The sequence below is a fragment of the Heterocephalus glaber genome, unplaced genomic scaffold (assembly GCF_053883595.1).
Source record: "Heterocephalus glaber isolate CG9 unplaced genomic scaffold, H.glaber_assembly_v1.0 deba00001687, whole genome shotgun sequence".
NCBI lineage: Eukaryota > Metazoa > Chordata > Mammalia > Rodentia > Bathyergidae > Heterocephalus > Heterocephalus glaber.
In genome coordinates this window covers 13,845,166-13,871,407 of record NW_028258412.1, presented here as the reverse complement: position 1 = coordinate 13,871,407, position 26,242 = coordinate 13,845,166, and the positions used below count along the sequence as shown (strand labels likewise).

Genomic DNA, 26,242 nt, shown 5'->3' with positions numbered 1-26,242 from the left:
TGTGACATCACTTTCCTTTGGCCCCCCAATAGAACACTGGCCTGGGAACAGATTCAAAGACAGATGACATGTTACTTCTGGCTCTGAACACTACTCCAAAGTTTGACTATCAGCTCTGTCCTTTGCCCTACTTCTCTGAGGCTATTATCCCACCTATATACTGGAAATATTAATGCCAAACACTCTGCGATGTTTTTGAAATTAAATGAAATAAGGGAGGCTCCTTTACACCATTATCTCATTTAAGCCTCACATCCAACCTGTGCTGTGGGCAGAATTATCTTCATTTTACAAAGGAGAAAATTAGGTCTCAGAGCAGTCCCTAAAAACATTATTTTCCTTTGGGTTCAGCTACTACTATATTAAAAATCCACATATCTATTTTCTAACATAGTCTGTAATAAAATGAGGCACAGTACCATTCACATATACATACAAGTATACAGATGTTGGTGGCAGGTTGTAGAATCAGGAGAGTTTCCATTTAAAAGAAAATCATTAGTAATCCCAACCTATAAAATACGGGCCAAACAGCCCATCAAGTCCTCCACTGCAAATAAACAAACAGGGCTGGGGATTTAGCTCAGTGATGCCTCCACCTGCCTTGCAAGCACAAGGTCCCGAGTTCAATCCCCAGTACCAAACAAACAAACAAACAAACCTGAATCATTGACTCCATTGTGCTTCTTTCCCTGGGGGAAAATTTTTCTTTTCTGATCCTGAGGATGGAAACCAGGGCCTCACACATGCTAAGCAAGTGCTGTATCACTGAGCTACACCTCCACCCACATTTTTTGAAACAGACTCTCACTGTCTTGGGATCTCAAACTTCTCCAGCTTCTGGGCTCAAACAATCATACTGTCTCAGCCTCTTGGGCAGCTGAGACTGCAGGAGTGCATCAGCACACTGGGCTTCCACTTTTAGTGATTATGTCAATGATAATTTTATGGCTTCTTCAATTTTTGAGGGCAGAGACTTTGTCTGCCTGCTTCATACCTGGCAGGTATCTCCAGCACTTACAACAGCACATAGTATATGTTAGTAGCTTAATACATCTTTAATGAATGGTTAAATGAATAGAGAAAGTGGCTTTCAAAGTTTTAGTTGCCTGAGAAGTATTCCACTAGAGTACTGTCTCCTTTCTTATGGCTGCAAATAGAAAATAGCTTCTATTTATTGAATGTTAGGCTATGCCAGACAATGTGCTATAGAGCTTTCAGTGTATTCATTCATTCCATCAGCCTGAAAATTCCATGAAGTAGGCACATCTTTGACCATCACCCCTATCTGTAGAAGCAGGGAGTAAGGCACAGAGAAGTTAGGGAACTTGCTCCAGATTCCACAAGTAGCTGGCAGACCTGGGTGGAGCCCAGGCAGACTACCTCAGAGCTGGTCTCAATCTCCATGGCACAATGCCTTCCAATATGAAAAATAAAATCTTAATCTCCAAGGCCAGTGTTAGGTCATGGTCCCCAAACTTCAGTCTCATGGAGGATTCTCCACTTTATACAAGAATTGGAAGCTACAAATAGCTCTTCCCTTTAAGAAACATAAGATCCAAATGAAGTCCTGTCTATAAGGCTCTCTCACAAAATCAAGTGAAAACTGAAAGTCTTCTGAATCTCTAGATAGACTGATTTTAGTAGTGTGGAGGACAAAAAACAATTCAAATAACTAACAGAATTAATTGCTTTAGAATCACAGAAATAGAACTTCACACATTTGGTCACCCAAGACTTCTTCTGTCCATACCAGCAACCATCCAACTATCCAAATGGCTAGATATTTGGGCATAAGAAGGCTGTTCCAAAACAAAGCATGACAAGTTGAAAAACAAAAACCTGGTTATGTGAGTATTTTATTTTATATTAAAAATGTGCATGAGGGAATGTGATGTGCCAGACTCCCCCTCAGGCACTGGAAATAGAATGATGGTATAATGAGATTGTGTGCCTCATGGAGTTCCCAGTCCATGGACAGAGAAAACACTCAAAAGTCAAATGTCAACTGAATAAAGTAACTGTGACTTGCATTGAGAATCATGAAGGAAACAATGCAGGCACTGACTCAAAGCCTACCGACTATGGTCAGGGGATCTCCTTAAGATGAGGTGGCTGAGAAATCTGCCCTGAAGAAGTAAACATGTAGGGCTGGGGATTTAGCTCAGTGGCACAATGTCTGCCTCAAAAGTGCAAGGTCCTGAGTTCGATCTCCAGTAGCGGGGGCGGGGGGGTACACATGTAAGCTGAGTCGGGAAGAATGAGCAAGCATTGGCCACATGAGACAGAGAGGGAAGAGGGTTCCAAGGAAAGGAAATGACCTAGGCCAAGACAGGGGGAAAGAACGATGGAGGTGATGAGCAAAGAGAGACAGATACATGCAGGGCCAGTGAGGCAAGGAGAGGGCACCATGATTGAAAATGTGCATCTTGAAACAAGTCCAAAAACACTCAGCTACCTGATCTTTGACAAAGGAGCCAACCATCTTCACTGGAAAAAAGGTAGCCTCTTTAATAAACAGTGTTGGAAAAACTGGATTTCAACTTGCCAAAGGTTAAAACTAGACACCTATCTGTCACCATCCACTAAACTAAAATCAAAGTGGATTAAAGATCTAAATGTTAAGGGCTGGGGATTTAGCTCAGTGGTTTCGCCACCTGCTGCACAAGTGCAAAGACCTGAGTTCGATCCCCGGTACCAAAAAAAAAAAAAAAAAGATCTAAATATTAAAACAGAAAAAATAAATAAATATTAAAACACTAAACTTGCTGGAAGACAAGTTAGGTAGAACTCTTGAAGACAATGGCATAGGAAAGGACTTTATGAACAAATCTTCAGTAACACAGGAACTCTTATTAAAAAGCTTCTTGGGCCGCCATACCACCACCACCCTCAGCACAGAGGAGGTGAGCTGCCACGCAGACACCAACAGCAAAGCCCCCCACCCCGACCATTGAAATGAGAAAACACTTAAACAAGTCTCAAAACCAGACTTCCAGATCACCTAAAGCAACCCCAAAGGGAAATGAGATGGTACACTCTGATACTCAACCACTTGGACTCCCTCAACTGGCAACAAAAGAGGATCTGGAAAAAATGAAATCAGAAATAATTTCTCACATAACAGCAGAAATTGTGCTCATAGTGCAAGACATGATTAATAAATCTAGAGAGGACACATTTAAAAAAATATAGGCACTAAGGAACATGATGGAATCTCAACATAGGAAACAAATGGAATCCATAAAAATAAATGCAAACAGATTTCCAGGAGATTAAAAACTCCACTGAAAGTTTATGCAGCAGAATGAGCCAATATGAGGACAAAATCTCAGATATAGAAGATAAGATTAGTGACCAGGAAAAGAAAAATAGCTTTAAAATTATAAAGGACCACGAGAAATCAATCCAGGAGCTGCTAGACAATGCAAAGAAGAATAACATAAAACTGATCAGAGTCAATGAAGAAACAGGAGAGAGTGCAGATGACATAAAAAAACTGTTCACAGAAGTGATGGCAGAAAACTTCCCAAGCAGGGGAAAAGAACTTGACATACAGATAAGTGAGGCATATAGGACTCCAAATAGCCTTGATCAAAAAACATTTACACATAGGCATATAATAGTTAGGATTCCAGAAACCCAACAGAAGAACAAAATTCTACAAGCAGTTAGAGAAAAGAAACAAATCACATACAAAGGAAAGCCTATAAGAATCACAGCAGACTTCTCAATGCAAACCCTCAAGGCAAGAAGAGCTTGGAGTGATGTATTCCAAGCCATAAAGGAAAACAGCCTCCAATCCATATTGATGTACCCTGCAAAACTATCTTTCAAAATTGATGGAGAAATAAGATACCTTCATGACAAAGAGAACCTTAGGAACTTCATGAATAGCAAACCAGCACTCCAAAAAATTTTAGACAATATCCTAGGAAAAGACAATGAGCATCACAACTCCAGGAAGCCCAGCAGAATGAATCCATCAGGTGCGACAAGAAATTAAATGCAAAAAGGGAGAATCCAACAAACAGAAAAAGTCATGACAATGATAAGTCAATATATATCTGTTATAACCATCAATATTAATGGTCTCAATTCACCAATCAAAAGAAATAGTCTGGCAGAACGAGTCAAGAAGCAAGATCCAACAATATGCTGCATACAAGGAACACATTTAATTCAAAAAGAAACTCATAGACTGAAAGTCTAAGGGTGGAAAACAATATTCTGTGTGACAGGAACCCAAAAAAAAGCAGGAGTAGCTATCCTCTTTGCAGATCAAGTGGATTTCAAACCAAAATCTGAAACACTTCTGGTCCCAAGAATTTCATATAAGCAATAGTCAACTTGTGTGTACAAGTCTATTGTGCACATGTGTTTTCATTCCTCTTAAATAAAAACTTAGGAACAGAACTGTTGGTTCTTATCAGTAATACAAGAAATTTCTATATTGTTTTCCAAAATGGTTTTGTCATTTTACATTCACATTAGCAGTATTAGTCAGTTCTAACTTGTTCACACCTGAGCTGAAATTTGTTCTTGTAAAACTTTTAACTTCATCTCCCTAATGAGTGTATAATACGATCTTGTTATTGTACTGAATAGTATTTTTCTGATTCTAGTGTCACACACCTTTCCTTATCCTGTAGTGGCTATTTATCATCTTCTTGTGTCTACTTTTTAATTGGGTTATCTATTAATGAGCTGTAAGTTCTTTATATATTCTGGTCCTAGGTTATATGTATTATAAATATGGTCTGTTTAAGGACTACTTTTCATTTTCTTAACGATGTCATTTAAAGTTCTAAATTTTGATGAAATCTCATTTATCAATTTCTTTCTTTCATACATCATGGTTTTTGTATCCTAGGAAATTCTTGTCTACCCTAAATTCATGAACATTTTCCCATATAATTTCTTCTTAAAGTTTTATAGTTTTCTTTTATAGTTTCTTTCATAATTAGGTTCATAGATCCTTTCAAGTTATTTTTATGTATGGAAATAAAGGGTTGAAGTTAATTTTTTACATACAGATACCACGTGTTCTAGTACCATTTGCTGAAGACACTATCTTTTTCTCTGCTATTAAATTGAGTTGATGTTCTATAAAATGTTAATGTTAAATAATCTTTCAAAACTCAGTGGACCATATATGTGTGGTTCTATTTCTAGATTCTCTGTTTTAGTCCATTGATCTATATGTCTTTCCTTACACCAACACTGCCTTGATTACTGTAGCTTTAAAGGAAGTCTTAAAATTAGGTAATAAATGTCTTCCAACACTGGTTTTTTTTTTCTTTTTCTTTTTCTAGGTCCTTTGTACTCCTACATAACTTTTAAATTTCAATATCCAATTCTTCATTTATAGTAAGTATACATAGACCTGAATTTTTATATTATACCTTGTGTTTTCTAATCCTGCTAAATTCAAATACAAGTTCTAGAGGCTCCTAGAGATTTATTAGTATTTTCTCTGTAGATGATCATTTCATCAACATATAAAGATTTTACTTCTACCTTGCCAATCATATGCTAATTGTGTCTTTTTATTGCCAGACTATTTTGGTTTGTGCCTATGTTTCAAAGTTTAATGGACTGATGAAGGGTAGGCCTATCTGCCCTTGTTCCCCACATTAGGGAGAAACCATTATATCTTCTCCATTCATACAAGGCATTTTTGCTGGAAGTATGGAGTACATGGCTTATCTGTTGAGAAGGTTCTGTTCTACTTCTATCTCCTGATAGCTTTTACCATGAACAGCTGTAGAATTTAGTCCAATACTTTTTCTGCAACTACTGACAGGATCATATGGCTTTCCTTTCCTCTGTTAAAATGATAACTTATGGCGGGGGGCTCTTCCAATGCTGAGCCAACACTCCCATCCCTATAATAAAACCACTTTCTACATACTGCCAGGTCTGACTTCTAATAGTTCGTTTTGTTAAACAAATTTTTATCTGTGTTCATACTTTCTTTCTTTCTTTTTTTTTGGTACCAGGAATCGAACTCAGGTCCTTGAGCTTGCACAACAGGCGGTGAAACCACTGAGCTAAAGCCCCGGCCCATGTTCATACTTTTTTCTTCTATTATCTTTATCCAGTTTTAGTATTAGCACAATGTTGATTTCCTAAAATGAGGGGAGAAATGTTCCTTCTTTTTTCTGCTTTAAATGTTTGATATAATTCATCAGTTAAAATGTATATGAGCCTGTTATTGTCATATAGGTAGGTTTTCAAGCTAGGAATATAATTTCTTTAATAGGTGCTATTCAAATTTTATATTTCCTCCAGAGTCAGTTTCATTAATTTCTCTTCCAAGGTACTTCTTAAAAGTTGTTTAATTTATTTCAAAAAAGATTTTTGTAATATGCTTTCTATATCCTTTTAAATTCTGTAAAATCTGTGGTAATGTCCTCTAAATTTTGATATTATAATTTTTAAAACATATAATTGATATTGTGTAATAGGAAGAAAAGGTCTAAAGGAGTAGGGGAAGTGGGAGGGGTAGGGGAAAGGAAAGAAGGGAAAAGATAAAATATGAGAAAAGAAAAAAAATGGAAACAAAGTCTTTACAAATAGGGAAGGGTGGAGCGGGTGAAGGGAGGGCAGGGGAAGGGGAAAAAAATAAAAACCAAGATGTATCATGTAAAGGTACAAGATCCCAACGATGAATGTAACTGTATTTTATACCTAAAATGTACCAATAAACTTAATGGGAAAAAAGAAAAGCTTCTGCACTGCAAGAGAAACCACCAACAGAGCGAACAAACAACCTACTATGTGGGGAAAAAATTTTACCAGCTGTTCCTCAGCCAAAGGTCTACTATTTAGAATATATAAAGAACTCAAAAAAATCAGACCCCCCAAATATAAAGACCCAATTCAAAAATGGGCATCTGAAATGAACAGACATTTCTCAGACAAAGAACTAAAAGCTGCAAATAAACATATGAAAAAATGTTCAACATTATTGATCATGCAAGAGATGCAGATGAAAACAACACTGAGATTCCACCTCACTCCAGAAAGAATAGCTGCTATCAAGAAATCAACCAATAACAAATGGTGGCGGGGTGTGGGGAGAAAGAAACCCTTCTACATTGTTGGTGGGAGTGCAGACTGGTACAACCACTGTGGAAATCAGCATGGAGATACCTCACACAACTAGGATTGGAAGTCCCATTTGACCCAGCTATTCCTCTACTGGGGATCTTCCCCAAAGAATTAAAAGAATCAAACCACAGTGATATATGCACACCCATGTTTATAGCGGCACAGTTTGCAATAGCTAAAACTTGGAAACAGCCTAGTTGCCCATCAGCTGGAGACCGGATAAAGAAACTTTTTTTTAATAAAATAGAGTACTACTCAGCCATAAAGAATTAGAAACTAGAGACATTTATAGTTAAGTGGATGCACATTGAGGCCATACTCTTAAGTGAAATAAATAAGACACACATGTGTAAATACCGAATAGTTTCTCTGGAGTGAAAAATGAAAAGTGTAAATAAGGATCAAAATGTACAATTGATATTGTGAAATAGGCAGAAAATGTCTAAAGGCGCAGGGGAATTGGGCAGGGTAGGGGAAGGGAAAAGAAAACATATGAGAAAAGAAAAAACATGGAAACAAAGTCTTTGTAAATAGGGAAGGGTGGAGGGGGTGAAGGAAGGGCAGGGGAAGGGGAAAAAATAAGAATCAAGATACAGCATGTAAAGGTGCAAGGTCCTGATGATGAATGTAACTGTATTGTATACCTAAAATGTACCAATAAACTTAAGGAAGAAAAGAAAATGTGCATCTCCCCAAGGGCGGAGGTTTAGGACTGAGGCTGCACTGGGTCCCACATACACACCCCCACCCATGCAATTGGTGCTTTATTCTCATGGGGGTGTCATCAAATATTAGGGACTTTCCAGCAAAGTGACTTCACACTATGAGATTACTGCTTGTTCAGGCTTCTCTCATTACCTGCCGCAGGTAACAGCAATGTGCCTTCTGCACCATACCATGGAAGAGGATTTAGTGGCTAAGAGGGTTATCATAAGGATTTGATTATGTGATGTGCATAAAGTGGTTAGTACAGGGCCTGGCAAGGAATGGGTACTCCATATATATTCACAGTTATATTAATATGATGATGATGATAATGATTAATGTTGCTTCTGGCTTCTTTCTTCTCCTCCAACCCCTTTCCCCCCTCCCCCTCTCTCCTTGCTTCTTTCCCTCCCTCCCTCCCTCCTTCCTACATTTCAGCTACACTGGGATTTCCTGGGGACCTTCAACAAAATAGTTCTTCCCCACGTCCAGACCTCTGTACGTAGCTGTGCTTCCTGCCAGGCATCTCTTCCCTGGCTCCTTGCAGGCCTGGCTCCTTCTCAGCTCTCAGTCTACCCATGACTACCTTACAGAACTCACTTCCTCTGCTCCACTTTCCTGGCCTCAATAATCTTCTGTAATCATCACATTTATTTTCATTTTCCTTATTTATTTTCAGTCGCCACCAGAATGTAAGATCCACAAGGGATGGAAGAAGTGCCTGGCACAAAGCCAGTGCCCAATAAATTGTTTTTGAATGAATGAATGAATGAATGAATGAGTACCCAACTAGGACAGTGGTTCTCAACTCTGGCTGCCCCTTAGAATGACCTAGAAAAATCTTTTCTTAAATACACTGAATCCTGCCTCAAAGATCCTGATTCAGGTGGTCTAGAATGGGTCTTGCATACAGGAATATTTTAAATTCAGAGCCCCCCCCATAGTTCTTAGGTGCAGACAGGGTTAGGAACCATCAATAAAGGGGACTATACAAGCTATAACTTTGGAGAGTCTCATCTCCGGTTCACACTGGCAACAACTCCATAGGTGATGCTGTCCTGAGAGGGGAAGCAGATAGGATGTAGCACATGTTCTGCCCTAAAGACCAGAGGAAAAGGACCAAGTATTCCCCTCACTTATAACAATGGAGTCGCTTTATCATTTGGTGTAGAGTATCACAAATTCCTGGACCATCAGACCCAGATTATCAGAATTTATGGGTCAGTGTGGCCTGTCCTTCTTTGGTGTGTATGCCAGGATTTGTACCCTTTGACAAGTGGCCAGGTGAAACTGCAGAGCCTCACAATAGTCTTGATGCAGCCTTCTTGAGCTTCAGCATAGAAACAGTCACCCTCCCTTCTGGCTCCTGACCAGCTTTCCTTTTTGGGTATCGTGTGTCCATCCAGGGAAGAGCTGTACAAATAAGCCTCAAATAACCATATGCAAGGACTAGGAGGCCATTAGATTTACTACCAGAGGGAGGACCTTGTGCACTTTTTTGTTGAAGCGCGACACTCACTGGCTCAAGGCACCTGACAAAAGCTGGGGTGCTCTTGCCAGGTTTTGTGCTGACTCTTACATTTTGCAAGCATGAGCTCAAGGCTCGGAAAAAAGCAAAGAGACACTGCAGGGGATTCTGGGGTGCCTTACAAAATGTGTGGTGAGACCCATTTGTTCTATGTTCTGTTCAATTTCATCCAAGAGGGAAATAAAAGCTGGGGTGAAATTAAAGACACTTCTTTTTAACATACTTTGTGGGCTGAACAAAGATCATCACTGGCTGTTTTGCACTTCAAAAGCAGCTATTTGATGAAATTATGAGCTCTATAGCTTAGAAAGAAACTCCAGGCAACGTCAAAATACCACAAGTACAAGTTCAAGGGCACAGGGCTGCCAGATGTGGTGGCATGCACCTGTAATCCTATCTACTCAGGAGGCTGAGGCTGGAGGATTGCAAGTTCAAGGCCAGCCTGGGCAATTTAGTGAAACCCTGTCTAGAATAGAATAGAATAGAATAGAATAGAATAGAATAGAATAGAATAGAATAGGTGAGTGGGCATGGAGGAAGCGTATGACTTAACTGAGTAACTGAGGGAATTTCTTTGTACTAATGAGGCAGTTCAGTATCCTCATTGCAGCCATAGTTACTGGAATGTACAAAGTTCTACAAAACTTTGTAGTACTATAAATACACAAAAAAGAGTGCATGTAAAATGGGTGAAATCTGAATAAGTATGTACCTGAGTTGCTTTGTGCCAACATTAGTTTCCATGTTTTGACAAAATACTGTGCTTACCTAAGGCATCATCATTAGGGGATACTGACTGAAGGGTATTTAGGTACTATCTTTGTGACTTCTTGTGAGCCTTAAACTATATCAAAATCACAGTTATAAAAATCATATTTTTAAAAGAACAACATACCAGAAGAAAATGGGAGAACATTCTGCAAAATAAATATGACACTAAGGAGTATTATCTGGCATGCCATTCAGTACAGTTGCCTACTGAGCATCTGAAAAATGATTAGTTTAACAAGTTTTAATGACAATATTTTGAACATGTTGGATTTAATAAAATATATATTATTAAAGTTAATTTCATTCACTTATACTTTTTTAATGTGACTACTAAAAAATTTATAATTATCTATGTGGCTTCCATTGTGTCTATCTTGCATAATACTGATCTATAGTATATAAAAATTTCTCACAAATTAATAAGACAGACCAGTAGAAAGCTAGACAAAGGATATGAGCTAAAATTCATCAAGAAGAGACAATATACAAACAATAAACATTCATTCATATATTCATTTATTCACTCAACAAATATATACTCAGCTCCTGGGGTCTAAGCACTATGTTAGCTACCAAATTAGTTGGTCTGAAAAGGTCTCTTTGAGGAGGTGACATTGGAACCAAGGTCTAAAAAATGAAAAGATGGCTCACCTGTGCCATTAACTAAAGAAATGTTATTTTAAAATTCTTTTTCACCCTTCAGAATGAGAAAAAAATACATTGATAATATACAGCATTGGCAAAGATGAGGGGAAAAAGACACTTAAATATTCTTAGTGGAAGTATAGACTTGTGTAATCTTTTCACAGGGTGATTTGGCTCTCCAAATATAAATTCATAGGCTCTTTAACGCTCAGTCTTATTCCTAGGAAGCTACCCTAGGACAGGCTCAAATATATGCAAAAGATATATTAAGGGCTGGGGATGTAGGTAGTGGTAGAGCATTTGCCTGTCATATGTGAAGCCCTGAGTTTGATTCCCAGCACCAGAAAAAAATAGATAGATAGATAGATAGATAGATAGATAGACAGATAATCCACTGCATTGTACTATATAATCACAACAAACTTTAAGTAACTAAAATGTCTATTGGTGAGGTGCAACTATTTAAATTGACTATGAATCCATCAAAACCATCTATACTCTCAGTAAGTATAGTGCTTATATGTAATACTTGTAAATGTGAAGCTATTTGAAAATAAAAATTAACATAGGAAAGATTGTGCCATGATACATTAGGATTCCCCCCCCAATACACAAGAATACAATCCTGATGCAATGTTAAGAGTCTATCAATATAATTCAGCATTTTAAGTCACGAATAGAGAAAGAAACCAGGAATGAGACATATCCAGAAGCATTAGCTTGGAAGTTTGGCCACTCAATATTAAGTGAAAGATAGTAAGTTTCAGACCAAGTGTAGTATGATATTGTCCATATTTTTAGAACAAAGTAAAACAAAACAAAACAAAAAAATCTATTTGTATCTGTGTGTGCATGCATGCACACACGTGGTGTTTGCTTATAAATACAGACTTTACCCAACTAGCTATGTGACTTTGGGTGAATTGCTTTCTTTGTCCTTTAGTTTTGCCATCAGTAAAATGGAAAAATAAGCCACCTTCCTCATAGGATTGTCATAAGGACCAATGAGCTAATTCTTGAAAACTATTAAATATGCTGCCTGGCACATAATAAATGGTCAATAAGTGTTATATATTAAAATTGTTATTCTACCAAAGAAACAATCACAGTTGTGTAAGTTCAGCTTTCCATTACTATAAAATAAGTTCAGCTTTTTTGTTACCACAAAAAGTCTGAGATAATCAACTTAAAAAGAGAAAAAGTTTATGTTGGTTCACAGTTTAGAAGTTTTCAGTCCGTGGTTGTTGGCCATTTTGCTTTGGACCTATGGTGAGGCAGTACATCATGATCACGGCAGGAGCAGATGGTGGAGGAAGTTACTGACCTTATGAAAAGATGGGAGAACCAGGATTCCAAAGCCCCTTGAAGGCCACACCCCCAATGACCTAAAAATCTCACACTAGGCCCCACCTTTTAAAGGCTCCACCATCTCCCAATAGTACCACAAGCTGGGGGCCAAGTTTTTAACACTTTAGGCTTCCAGGGGAAATTTAAGATCCAAACTAGAACAGAAGCCAAGACATTTAGAAAACAAAAGATTTTACTTGAAAAGAAACAGAAGCAAGTCCAACATTCAAAAGGCCAACTGGCCACTTTTTAAAAATCACAAAATAAGCATTTAAAGAAAACAAATGCAAAGTTTGTTACCAGGTTACAAATGCGAAGAGGTTACCAGGAAGTTTTATATTAATCTGTTTGTGGAAAAAAAATACAATGTCTTTCTCAAGAGTTTACAGTATCCCAGAGGAAGTATGTTTAGACCTCGACATTGCCAAAGGCAGGGATGAAGTTGTATTTGCCAAGATTTATGGGAAATTTTCAAGGTTTTAACAGTTGAGGGATCAGGATTAGACAGACTCATTCTGTTGATCTCAGAGAGCAAATTGCTAATTTTTTCTCCAAACAGTGATACATGATGTGCTTAGTCAGAATAGAGGCAAGGGAATATGTCAGTGTTGTTTCCAGGAATCATCCAGAAAAAACATGTAGAAACAAATACCCCAAACCACTAAAACTAGGAAACAATGTTAGGGGAAAAGCTTTCCTATTTGTTGTATATGTTTCTGTAGCATTTAACTGTTTTTCTATGTTCACAAATAGCATTAGTAACTTTTGAAAAGAATAAATAAGATCATATAAATTTGGAATATCTAAAGCCATCTTGATTCTCTCTAGTTCTCCCACTCTAGATGAGATAATTTACATTCTAAGCTCTTTAAAAAATATTTAGAAATTATGCATTTTTCTTTAAGACCAGTTTCCACCATTTTTGTTTGTAGCATCTGCCAAAAAAAAAAAAAACCGATGCTTTGTATGACATCCCAGCTGGAAGAGGAAGATAATTATAGCTGAGGGCCAGGAGTGTAGCTCAGTGGTAGAGCATTTACCTAATATGCTTGAGGCCCTGGGCTCAATCCTCAGCACTGGAAAGAAAGAAATACAACCAACATCTTAGAGAAGGAGAAAGAAATTCTTTTGGTTTATTGTTCTCTACCCTTAAGTCTGAAGGACACAGAAGTCCTTCAGAAAGAAATTTGAGAATTCTAAGGTTTTCTACCTGATCCTTCCCCTGTATCCTTGAATTTATCCAGCAGATTTAACTGAGGGCAGCCCCATCTCCATGTACCAGGTAAGGAAATGGATTCAGAAGGGGACTCTTATTTTTTTTGTACCAGGGATTGAACTCCAGAAGGGGACTCTTATAGAGACAAGTCCACACTTGGTACTGAAAGAGGCTTTCATCTGTTTTCAAGGCAACAGTAGCCCCATTTCTGGATTCACTCAAGGCCTCCCTTATGATCCGCAGAAAGATGGTGGTTTGCAATGAGGAGGGTCCTATGCAAGATACCAGTAATATTCCATTGTATACCAGTCTAGACTGGCAGCTGATGATGCAAGTAGGGGAGGAATCATCAATGAACTCACATTTTGTGGGAAAACACGTATTTAGTCATTCATTCAGCTCATACATATTTCTTGAGTTCCTAAAATGTGCCAGACACTATTCAAAGTACTAGCAACAAAGACAATATTTAAATATTTAACAATTTGGCATAGTTACAAAATCAGATAGGATGCTCTGTTGAGCCCAGTAATAACCCTTACAATCCTGGATCAGGTAGAGATCTGGAGGATACAGAGGAGGAGCCAGGATGGCTAGGACTTTGGGGAAGGAAGACAAGCCTCATGGTAGCTGCTACTTATCAACTAGTGAAACATTTTGATAGCTGGGAAAGCTCTATCTGTAGGTACCAGTTGAGTAACAACCTTGGCTCAGACATAGAGATGAACAATTCAGTCCATCCTTTAAACATCCTATGGTAAATGCTCAGGTGAAAGTCATCAGAAAGTACAGAGGCGACAGGAAACTCAGTCTTATAGTTGAAGGAAGGCTTTCTGAAGGAGGTGATAACCATGTCACTTGTTCATCATCCTGGCATGGAGAGGAGCACAGTCCCCAAGGCCTTATAGAATGGCTTTACGTGGACACCCTGAGAATCCTCGCACCTTTCTTTGTGGGTTACCTGTTGTGACTAGCTCTTCCTTTGTGTTCTCCAGTCTCAGAACAGCTACAATGAAGGTGACTACGAAGGAGCAAGGAGGCTGGGGCGGAATGCCAAGTGGGTGGCCATTGCCTCCATCATCATCGGCCTTATCATCATCACCATCTCTTGTGTGGTACACTTCACAAGGAAGTAAGTGGCCTTTTTGAATCCCTCCCAATATTAAATAACTTTTCTCGAGTGTCCATTAGAATCTGTTAGAATGGGTTAAGATATGCTCCAGGAACAACTCAAAACAGAAGGTTTTGTCTTCTTCATGTTAAGTGGGCCATGTAGGTGGGGGAAAGTTCTCTCCTCCACACAGTCACTCAGGATCCCAGGCTGACTAAAACTCTGCCATCTTGAATCTATTCTACCTAGAACAGGACTCAACAAATATCTTCTGAAAAGGGCCAGATAGTAAATATTTTAGGTCTTGCAGGCCATGTGGTCCTTGTCATGGTCTCTTTCACAACTATTTCGCACTGCCATTTTAGCAGGAGAGCAGACAATATGTAAATGAGCATGCATGGCTGTGTTCCAGTAAAACTTTATTTAAAAAGTAGGTATTTTGTCAGTGGTCCACAGTTTGGAAGCCTCTAATCTAGAACAGGAAGTGTCCTCGAGCTAAAGTAGGAGAAGAGGAAGAGAGAATCTCATGTGGACTACTCCCTGCCTCAGCACAGGTGCCACAGATGTCACTTAGACTCACAATTAAATGACTAAAACCAATCATCTTTACCCATGCTTGCTCACCATAAGAAATGAGACAAAGCAAAAGATATTTGGGCTTATTCCTTGGTCTGCCTAATCATGGGCTCTGTAAATGACTTCCTGCATAATTCTGCCTCAAACTGGTCTAATTATTTTCTTTTTTAGCTTAAGGACAGAAAAGCCACCACATGCTTTTGCTATGGCCAGTGAGGCCTTATCTCATAAAAAGAAGGATGCTGTTGAAGTTTCTCCTTACAGTTGGATAAATTTCTTCTGATTAATTAGCTGAGATGAGCTGCCTCTGCTAGAACCAATGATATTTCCCATTGGAGCTTTGTCAGACGACAAGGTGATGTGATAGGCAACCCAAACCCCAAATGACAAGCCCAAATCCATCTGTCTTCTGTGTAAATCCTGGCTACACAGCGAAGAATGCTGAGAAATCCTTTAGCCTTTCTGTCAGAGGAGCATAGCTATTCCTATACCTTTGACTGAAGCATTTTGACAGATCTCCCTGACCAGTGAGGCTCATCTGGGTGGGTGAGAGAGGAACCAGACATTCTTGGCTCTACCAGATCAGGCAACCCAATCTTAGCAACCAAGGGATGTAAATGTCACCCTAGATCACCTTCCTGTTGGACAAGCCAGACCCTGGAGGAGTCAGTGGCAACTGGATGGAGGAAGTGATGTCATAGCAGGAAGTATCCCAAAGGAAAAGTAGGTGGATTTGTTCAAAGAATGGAGAAAGGGATACTAAGGCATCCAAGGAAACAAGTTTTCTTGCTTTTATGACATTCATATCAATATCAACAAATTGACTGAAATTTGATGATGTTAGTCTGTGATGGGGAACATGGTTGGAGAACACAGCCTTCTTTATTCTTTAAATAAGGCAGTGTGTGTGTGTGTGTGTGTGTGTGTGTGTGTGTGTGTGTACATGGAGCCATGGAATGTGTGGTTGATGGTACATGTTTGGCACCAGATTGCCTGGGCAGATCTTCCCTGACCACTTACTTACTCATCTTCAGTCAATTGTTTAATCTCCTGAACCTCAGTTTCCTCACTTGTAAAATGAGAATTATAGCAGTTCCTGTTTCATAAAGCTACTGCAAAGATGACCCACAGAATGTGTGCTGTTTGGTGCCTGTTCCTTAGTTGGTGCATTAAATCTGCAGACCATTTCTTAATTACAGTATTACTATCATTATCAACATGACTGAGGGAGGACCTCAGGATTTAGGGTGCCACTGAAAAGCATTCCAGACTTTTCGGTCATGCACCAGACTCAAAGGACAGTGTTCCAAAGGAATGAGGCCAAGTCTTGCCTTGAGATCACACTGCCCAGATCAGTGTTTGAGCTGAGTGTGTTAGAATAATAGCAGCTGACACTGACATAGACCTTGCTGTATGCTAGGTACCATTCAAAGCTCTTACATGAATTAATCCTCCCTGAATCCTTACAGCAACCCAAAGAGGAAGTTATCACCCCCATTTTGCAGATAAGGAAACTTAGGCTCAGAGAGATGAAGTGACTTGTCCAAGATATCCCAGCTTAGTCAGTGGTAAAGACAGAGCTTAGCCAGGCGTGGTAGTGCACACCCATAACCCCAGCACTCAGGAGGGTGAGGCAGGAGATCGCTGCAAGTTTCAGGCCATCCTGGACTTCATAGTGAGTTCAAAGCCAGCTTGGGCTACATAGCAAGACCTTGTCTCAAAAACAACAACAAAAAGACAGAGCTTAAGCGTGGCTCTTTATGCTCTGTTCTTAACCACAACTCCACACTACCTCTGCATCAATGTGTCCCTTCTAGTATATCCCATAACAAAGGCATTAAATACCACTTGCCTTATTGTTAATTCCAGCATTTGTTTATGTGAAGATGGTATGGGAAGTTTCACCTGACAAAATCATTTGATGAGGCAAGGCCCAGGGTCCCAAAGTCAGGCAGGAAACACTCATGAATGAAGCAGCCTGGGCATCAGACAGTAGGGAGTGGTGGGAGCTGTGGTTTAAAGGGAGAGGCCAGCACCTACTGTAGTTCTTATCACTTAGCATGAAGACCTCACTTATAAAGAGATGTTGGAAATCTGAGTTTTTATGTAAAGTCATCTGATTTTTAAATGTTGACAAAGAAGTCACATTGTTAAACCAATGGTGAAGGGCCAAAAATCAATAAACAAAAAACAATAACCATATCTGCAGCCTGCATACTATCTACTTTGCAATCTATGGTAGAAATTTTGGCTTTCAAAGATCAATTTGCCTATGAGAATTATCCAAGAAGTCTGAACAAGGAACCCAGAATTTTTCATATATGATCACTTTCTCCATTCTTAACATAAATGTTTCTATCTGGAGAAGAAATGCTGATCTGTATATGCTTGTGGTTGAAACTTTCTTAGTAAGAATAAAAAGTATGAAAGGTTCAACTCTCCATTTCTAGTTAGAGAATTAGGATCCAAATTGTACTTGGTTTTTTTGGGTGGTGGTGGTGGTTGTTGTTGTTGTTGTTGTTGTTGTTGTTGTTGTTTTGGGGAGGAACCAGAGATTGAACTCAGGACCTTGCGCTTGCCACGCAGGCATGGCACCACTGAGCTAAATCTTCAGCTCCTCCAAATTCTACTTCTAACACACAGACCATCTGGGCAATTAATTAAATTCTCTGAGACTCCATTTCTCTATCAACAAAATAAAGATAGAATTATTTCCCTATCTATAAGGTCAGATTCCTTTTAGACAGCTTTCTGTCCATGTCGTCAAAGAAAATAGCTTTTCATAGTTAGAATTCCATGGAGAAACTCAAATTTAAACTTTGTCATGCATGTGGAAGAGAGAGGAAAAGGAGAGAGAAAAGGACAGGCAAAAGAAAGAGAGATAGAGAGAAAAGGATGGAGGGATGAAGAGAAAGAAAGACACAGATGAAGAGAGAAAGAGGAAAAGAGAGGAAGAACTGACCCTTAGAGAATTAAATCAATTCTATCTTCCATTAAGGTGAATAATATGGCCAATTTCTCAGTAATCCTTGGAAATAAAATTCCCCAGCCCGAGAGGAATTGAATGGCAATATGGAACTAATAAGACAGAGGCTTAAAAGAAATTCTCATCCAGGTCCCACCTCAAAAGATTCCAATTTGCTAAATCAGACATGAGTCCCAGGAATCTGTATTTTTCAGCTCCCCACTCCCACTCCGGGGATTCAGACAATGACGGTTAGTAGAATCCTTTTTGCCAAACCCGGCAAAATCCCTTCCCTTTAAAGTACAAAAGGAAGAGCACACTGATGGCAGCTCTTGATGGAGTGGTCAGTTTTCTTTTACCTCAGTAAACTCATCATCCTAGCTTGTTATGTCTAAGTCAATGCTGGTGAGGGGATAAGGTTACTGCCTAGCAGCTGCAGCCCAAGGAGGCCCTGGTGTAACAGTCTGAAGACAGCAAGAAGGACCTGGGAAAATACAGAGGACACCAAGCCCAGAATGAGACAAAAATCCATTTCTAGGTTAAATTTACAAATATACTTTGAAGGGCTGGGGATTTAGCTCAGTGGTTCCACTGCCTGCCTTGCAAGTGCAAGGTCCCAAGTTTGAACCCTGGAACAAAATATATATATATCTGAAGTAAACTACTGCCTTTAAAAAATTGTGAAGTCCTTGCCTTTAAAAAAATATTAGTCTCAGGTTGAGATTATAGCTCAGTGGTAGAGCACCTGCCTAGCATATTCAGGGTCCTGGATTCAATCCCCAGAACTACAAAACATTAATCACTTTTAAAAATAAAGAATTAATCTTTATCCTTATTGAGAAGATGGTAACAAAGCTGGTGGAGAACAGATTGGATCCCAAATAGGTGAAATCCCAGGTCATTCACTTTCTTTGAATAGTCTCAGATCATGATAGTCTTTACCCAAACTCATAAAAAGGACTCGTTCATCCTAATTTTGTAGGATATCTATGTAAGCCACAAGGTGATTGAACAAAGAAAGACAGGGTTTCATGTCATCAAATTCCTGAGAACTGAGAATCATTGAACCAAAATATTCAATAGCTCCGGGTAAAATACTGTGTTGACAGAAGGGTTCCGATCTCAATGAAATCAGAAACTTGCCATGTCTCAAAGTCAGAAAATTCTCTGCCCTTAAGTTGCTAGAGAAAGTGGAGAGATGACTCACATACGTGAAATGTTTAAATATTGTAATAGTCTATTTATCAATCCTAATAAATTCAAATCTCCTGCAGGCTTCTACTTTCTCCTAGTGCCTTAAGAATTCAAACAAGGTTAGGTTATTCTCAATGGTCATGTTTCTCAAAGGCCAGGTCTAAGACAACAAATTCAGCTGGGCTGCTTGTAAAAATGCAGATTCCTGGGCCCAATTCAAGGGCTTTTGAACTTGAACTTATGCAGTATCATAAGCAACACACAAGCAAAATTAATTTTAAGTGTTCTAAAGTTGCTGAGCCACTGTCCTAGCAGTTTGTATTTCATAGGGGACATTCTTGCCTATGTGGACATAGGCCACAAAATAAGACTTTTTTACTTCCCTAAGGTAAGCATTAAACAGTTTTTCTTCCCCTACCTAGTCAAGCAATTCTCCAGCAGACTCGATTTTGTGTCCTATAATTTAACTCAATTCTGACTCCTTCTACCAAGAGTTACAGTCACATCACATGGGCAGATGCCTTATTCCTACAAGATGTCCCCCACTTCACATGCCATTTATAAGCCCCAGATTGTGACCTATGCTTCTGATTGACAAGCTCTAAGTCAGAGGTTCCCATGACCTCCTCGTTCAGGTTCTATGAATTTGCCAGGGAAACACTTCCAATTACTTGTTTATTGTAAAGTGTATTACAAAAGATGTGGCTGAACGGCCAGATGGTGGAAATGGTAGGGCAAGGTATGTAGGAATGTATGAAGCTTCATGTCTTCCCTGTACATGACACTCTCCAGGCATGTGTCAGCAATCCAGAAGCTCTCAGAAACCTGTCAGGGTTTTAGAGGAGGATTCGCCATGCAGGCACAATTGATCATATATATCATCGCCATTGATGATTAGCTTGACCTCCAGCCCTTTTCCCCTTCCTGGAGGTTAGGTACAGCTGAAATTTCCAATCTTCCAATCACACGGTTGGTTCCACTGACAACCAGGCCCAATCCTGAAGCATCCAGGAGCACAAAAAAGAGTCCCTCTTAGAATAAAAGATGCTCAGATCACCCAGGAAATTCCAAGGGATTTAGAAGCTCTATGTCAGGAACTGGGGTCAAAGGCCAAATATTAGAAAAAAAGATTCTCTTGATACAGTACTCCTACCTGTAAGGGTGGGAGGTTCTCAAGAAACAGGGCCAAATCTTTATTTCTTATTGTATCACAGTATCACAATTAAGATACCTAGTAGCAGCTTCAATTATGGTTGCTTCCCTGGAAAGTTTATACACTTCCAAGTTTCTTTCTCCTCCTCTTCCTTCTCCTCCTCCTCCTATTGGTCAGGGTCATGATCATCTATCTAACATGCCACAGAATTCAATGGAACTTCCTTAGCAGAAAAATCAATTGACCATGACAAAGTTTGAATAAAAAGGAGACAAGTATCCATTCTCTGCAACAAAAATGACATTCTCAGGTGATCCTGGTAATACAGTGAAGGTTTATTTTACTTGGGAGTGAGGTTCTTATGTCCAGGCATAAGGTGAGCTTTGAGAATAAACAAATTTAGTCCTGGGGGCATCCATAGAAGGGCACCCTGTACAGACTCACACATGGATCTTGATTGGCCCCACACACCCAGTGAACATTTCCAATGATGGAAAACGTGATGATCTCTTGAGTTAAGTGCCTGCTGGAGTAGTTGGCTGTGTTTATAGCTCTTGGTATCTCTGTAAACATGGGAACCATGCTCCACACTCACACAGAAGGAACAGAAATGATCTTATCATCCATGTTCATGACCATTGAGTGGAGTTGCAGCCAGATCCTCAACTCCATTTAAATGGTTGTTGTTTTTTTCTTTTCAAAAATGTAAGTTAAATGTATATATACAATGTGATCTACCAACTTACATCTCTGAGTTATCTTGAAGATATGGAACCAGCCAGGTCCACACCCAGATGTATATTAAAAATGCTTGTTTGTCATTCCTAAGAGCCTGTGTGCTTCAAAGTTTCTATTAGGAGAGAACTTGACCTCTAAGCAGGTTTAAGAGCCCCAGGAATGTGTCCCATTAGGAGGCACAGACTGAGCAGATATTAACCTTTCCATACTGAGAAATCTTCTTTCTTACAAACAAACTGACATGAATTCTTCCTTGGCCTCAAAATATCCTGTAATTGTGTAAGGATCAGAAGGAAGCATATAGTATATTGAGGTGAGCATGAAACAAGAACTTCACCTGTTTTGCAAAAACAAAAGGAAATCCATCTTCTTTCCTCTATTACTGGCTAGAGCTAAACTTTCTGAAAATTGTTTTTGTGTAGATGTGACTTTGGAGATTGTGTGTGTGCATGTGTGTGTGTGTGTGTGTGTGTGTGTGTGATTTCATAATGAAAAATGGGAATATTACCTATTTCCAGAAGGTCAGAAGAGTTTTCCTTTGTTGTCTCAGATAAATTGAGGGGGAGAAAAGTCAGACTTAAGTTGCCAACAACAATGGAAAATTTTAACTGTGAAAAAGATACATGCTAGTGGATCATTAATGAAGGAATCAGAATAAACATGAAAAAGATATTCAGCCTCAGGGAAGCACAAATTAGAGTTACAGTGAAATGCTATATTATTTTGTCTGCCAGGCTGAAACAGTTAAAGAGATGGATAATATCAAGCTTGGCAAGGTGTGAAAAACTTGGATACTATACTACTGGTGGGAGAGTAAATTGAGACAGTCTTTTGGGAAGCCAATTTGGATGTACAATCAGCTCTTTGTATCTGTGGTTCCATACTCATAGATTCAACCAACCTCAGGTGAAAAATATTTGGAAAAACAAATTGTATCTGTGTTGAACATGTACCGACCATTTTCTTGTCATTATTCTCTAATCAACACAGTATAACAACTATTTACATAGCATGTACATTGTACAGGTATTACAAAGAATTTAGAGACGATTTGAAGTATACAGGAGGATGTGTGTCAGATGCAAATACCAGGCTGGTTTGTATAAGGCACTTGATCTTCTGTGGATTTGGTATCCATGGAGGGACCTTAAGCCAATTTCTCGGTTACCAAGGGCTGGTCATATTTATTAAATTTTAAAAGCCATGTGCCTGCCCACCAACCTGTCAGTTCCAATTCTCACAACCCATCCCTAGATATAGGTGTACAAAAATGCATATGAAACTCTTATTTTCCACCCTAGCTACACATTAGAATCACCTGGAGAGGTTTAAAAAAAAAATCAATGCCCAGAGTTCACCCCAACCCAATTAAATTAGAATCTCCAGTGATGGCCCAGGCATTTGAGGTTTTAGGGCCCAAAGCCACAGATAAGCAAGGATAGTTGTGACAGCTTTGTTTGAAACAAGGAAAAACTTGAAAAAAAATCTAAATGTCCATCAGTAGGCAGAGTAAATAAGCAGTGGTTTCTTCACAAAATAAGCCAACATACTGCAGCTTAAACATGAAATATCTTTCTTACTATGATGTTATAAGGCCCTGCATGATTTAGTTGCTGCCTCTCTGTTCTCATCTCCCAGCACTCTCCTGATTCTCTACCTCAGCCATATTGGATGCTCCTGTAGTATGCCGTTGCCTCAGGGCTTTTGCACATGCTATTCCCTCTACCTGTAACACTCTTCCTCCTAATAGCCACACAGTTTATTCCTATCTCTCCCTTAAGTGCTTGTTCATATATTACCTTTGCAGAGAGGCTGTCCCTTTATTCAATTTTCCTTGTCATCCTAGCACTTACCACTCCCTGAAAAATTATATATTTATGATCTACTTCCCTCTACTAGGATGAAAACTCCAGGCACATTTTCACTCCTGTCACTGCCCATAATAATACAGCATAGCACTGAAGGGTGCCTACTTTGAAGCTGGACTGCTGCAGTTTCAACCCAGGTTGTACATCTAAGTAGCTGTGTGTCCTTGGCCATGTCTTTGAACTAATGTGTGTCTTAGTTTTCTCTTACATAAAATGGGTATATTTATAGTGCCTACTTCCCAGAGCTGGGAGACTCAAACTGCATAAAGCATAATTCCCAGATTAAATTGCATAAAGCATACTGACACATTGTACCACTGTGTAACTATTGGGATTACTGTCATCAGCACCTATAGCAGTGTCTAGCTGGTAAATATTTATTAAATAAATGGATGAATAAATAAAAGGAAGAAAAAGGAAATTGCAGAACAATATATAATTGGTCCTCCACATCCACGAGTTCTGTATTTGCAGATTCAGCCAACTACAGAAGTAAAAATATTTGCCTGGACCTGAACTGAGCATATACAGACTTTTTTCTCATCATTATTCCATGAACAATACAGTGTAACAACTACTTCCATAGAATTTACATTGTATTGGGTATTATATAGAGATGATTGCAAATATACAGGAGAGTGTGCATGGGTTGTATATAAATGCTATGTCATTTCATAAAAAGGACTTGAACAGCCTTTGATTTTAGTGTTCTTAGGGAGTCTTAGAACTAATCCTTGTGGATACCAAAAGACAACTGTATACAGCATGATCTCGTTCAGTAACCACAAAATGAGTACATAATTTCTCAGTGCAGAGGAAAATACCTGGAGGATGCACACCAAACTTCTAACATCACCTCTCTCCACTGGGGAGAAGAATGAGATTGAGAAATACTGGAGACATCTTTCTGTATCAGTATCATTTGGTGTTTTGCATGTATCATGTGTAAAATAAAATATACTTTCCAAACCAGGCATGGTGACATGTGCCTGTAATCCTAGCACTCTGGGGTGCTGAGGCAGGAAGATCAAAAGTTCCAGCCCAGTTTGGGTGACTTAGTGACTTAGAGAGGTCCTGTCTCGATACAAAAAATTTAAACAGGGATGGGGATGTAGCTCAGTGAGATAGGTATGGATACAGATTAGATTATACAGATATACATAGATAGCTCCAAATTAAATGGAAACCAGTCCTTAGAGTCAAAAGCATGCAATTTCAGCGCTTGTGTAGCCAGAATGTTCTCCATCTAATAAGGAACCAGCAAGCCCAAAAAAGCCCACTGTGGAGGCTTGGTCGCTGTCTTTTTTTCTCACTCTATCTATCTACCACACAGTGCCTGAGGAGCCTGCAGTTGACTGCAAGCATGGAGGACGACCCTCATTCACACACCCAGAAGTTTGTGAGGAATGGATCCTTGACTTTAGACTGTGAGATCTCTTCCTCAGGACTCTCCAGAGGCGGGTCCCTGGCAAATGAACAGCAACAACAAAAAGTCCAAAATTTAGGAAATTCAAGCCATACAGCCACATCAGCCAATGTCATTGCTTTGTAAAAAAGAAGAAAATGAAATCTCATTGTGTCCACTGACAAGCTCTTTGTGTGCATCCTTCTTCTCCAGAGATGACTTCCAGAGATCTCATTCCTCTCCATTGGGTAGGGGTCTGGATCTCGGAGGTAGGAGACTCCAGGAAGATGCTGGTGTTTATAGCATCAAGAACAAACGTTTGCAGCATGTTTAAAGTTATCTAAGACAGTTAAATCCATGGGTTACTTTCCTTTCATTTTTTTCATGATGTAGATTTGCTTCAATCTTTAGTAACTGCTTCCCCATCAGCACTCCCAGAACCCCCTAACCAGGTCATCAAAGACCTGAAGACTCTCTGGCCTTCTGTCTTGATCCTTATTTTTCCTAATAGCACCCCATCCCCAACTCTCTTGCTTGCATCCACATTGGTCAATTGCTCATAACCTCAATCTTCACTCAAGCCGACTCTGAAAATGTACTAAGGGGTCAATCCTAGGCTAGGAGCATCCTCTCCATCCCAAGTTTGGGAATTGTCTGCGTTTACAGAATATACTCCCCCCAACACCTACCCTCCTAGTAGCTAGTCTTTCTCCCTCTCTTCTCAAGCAAGGTTTTTGGTTTTCCTGGATCCCACCTGGAAATGTTACCCCTCTGTATTTCTTTTCTGTCAAAGGCAAATCTTTTAGGTCTGAATGAGTTGGTTTGATGACACCATTATTCTGCCTGCCAGGACATGCTACCAGGGTGTTTTGCCAAGTATGTGCCACAGGTGGTACACAGATAATTTCGAATCTGTTCATAGACACATTCATTGATACTGAATCCATAGTAACCCTTTTCTATTCTTTTTCAATCCTGATTACAGCAAGGGGAAAGTCTGTTTTGGTCTAATGGGTCCTTAACACCTTTCTGACACTATGGTTCCCTGGTCTTTTAAACAAAAAGCAGCCCTCAGGCTTGGTCTTCTGTCTACAGAGAATTCAATGATGCCGTTTTGTTTGCATGGTATTTATTTTATGTATTACTTTCCATTTGTGGCTTTGCCAAGATGTGTGTGCTATATTGTTTCTGTTCAAATAAATTTACCTAAAAATAAAAGGACTCAAAGGCAAATAGCAGGTAATTAACATAACAAGTGATATATATGTATATAAATGACAAAGGTCACTTCAAGAAGTAATGTTAGAAACACGGTGGTTACAAACTTTTAGATCTAAAAGAAAAGGCAGCTTATTCTAATTGAATGATCAAGAGGCTGAGAGTCAAAATACCTTTTTCTTTTTTCATTTACTAGCTATGCAAGCTGATTTGAGACACGTTTCTTAGCTTCTCTGTGCTTCAAATTTCTTCAACTGGAAAATGGAGATAAGAATGTTTGCCTACTTACCTCACAGTGTTATAAAAATTGTCATAAAATATGAACCCCTGGGGGGAAATTCTAAGTGCTGGGCAAACACAAAATATGGTTCTTAGAACATTTTAAATCTTAGGCATTTGTTAAAATACTGAACCCTAGCAAAAAGATAAAAGCTGATAGACACCGGATTCCACCTGTCAGTTCACCCAGATGTCTGTCGTGAGTCAGCACTTGTCCCAGGAGAACACTGAGTCAGGGACATGAATTCTCAGCCTACAGGGATGCTAGCACCATTCCAATATATTGGATCTTGATTTCTGACATTTTGTTATTTGTTTATGTGTGTTTGGGTCCCTTCCTAGTCTTTTATCCAAATCAGATGAAAAGTGATGCTGAGAGGCAGAATAAAAATGGTTTTAAGACTGTC

The 26,242-nt window shown here is 39.2% G+C and overlaps 1 protein-coding gene across 2 annotated transcripts in view; it reads left to right on the top strand.

Moving 5' to 3' along the window:
* Tmem233 (transmembrane protein 233) overlaps positions 1-26,242 on the top strand; it is a 43,892-nt gene extending 17,650 nt beyond the window's left edge. Inside the window, exons 2-4 of one of the 2 annotated variants that reach the window (XM_021257372.2) lie at positions 14,324-14,460; positions 22,965-23,070; positions 24,267-25,556. In XM_021257372.2, coding sequence (XP_021113031.1) covers positions 14,324-14,460; positions 22,965-23,043 — 216 coding nt within the window. In that variant the 3' untranslated portion in view covers positions 23,044-23,070; positions 24,267-25,556. Of the gene's footprint in view, positions 1-14,323; positions 14,461-22,964; positions 23,071-24,266 lie in introns of both variants that reach the window. The other variant, XM_004843690.3, reaches the window with a different exon arrangement.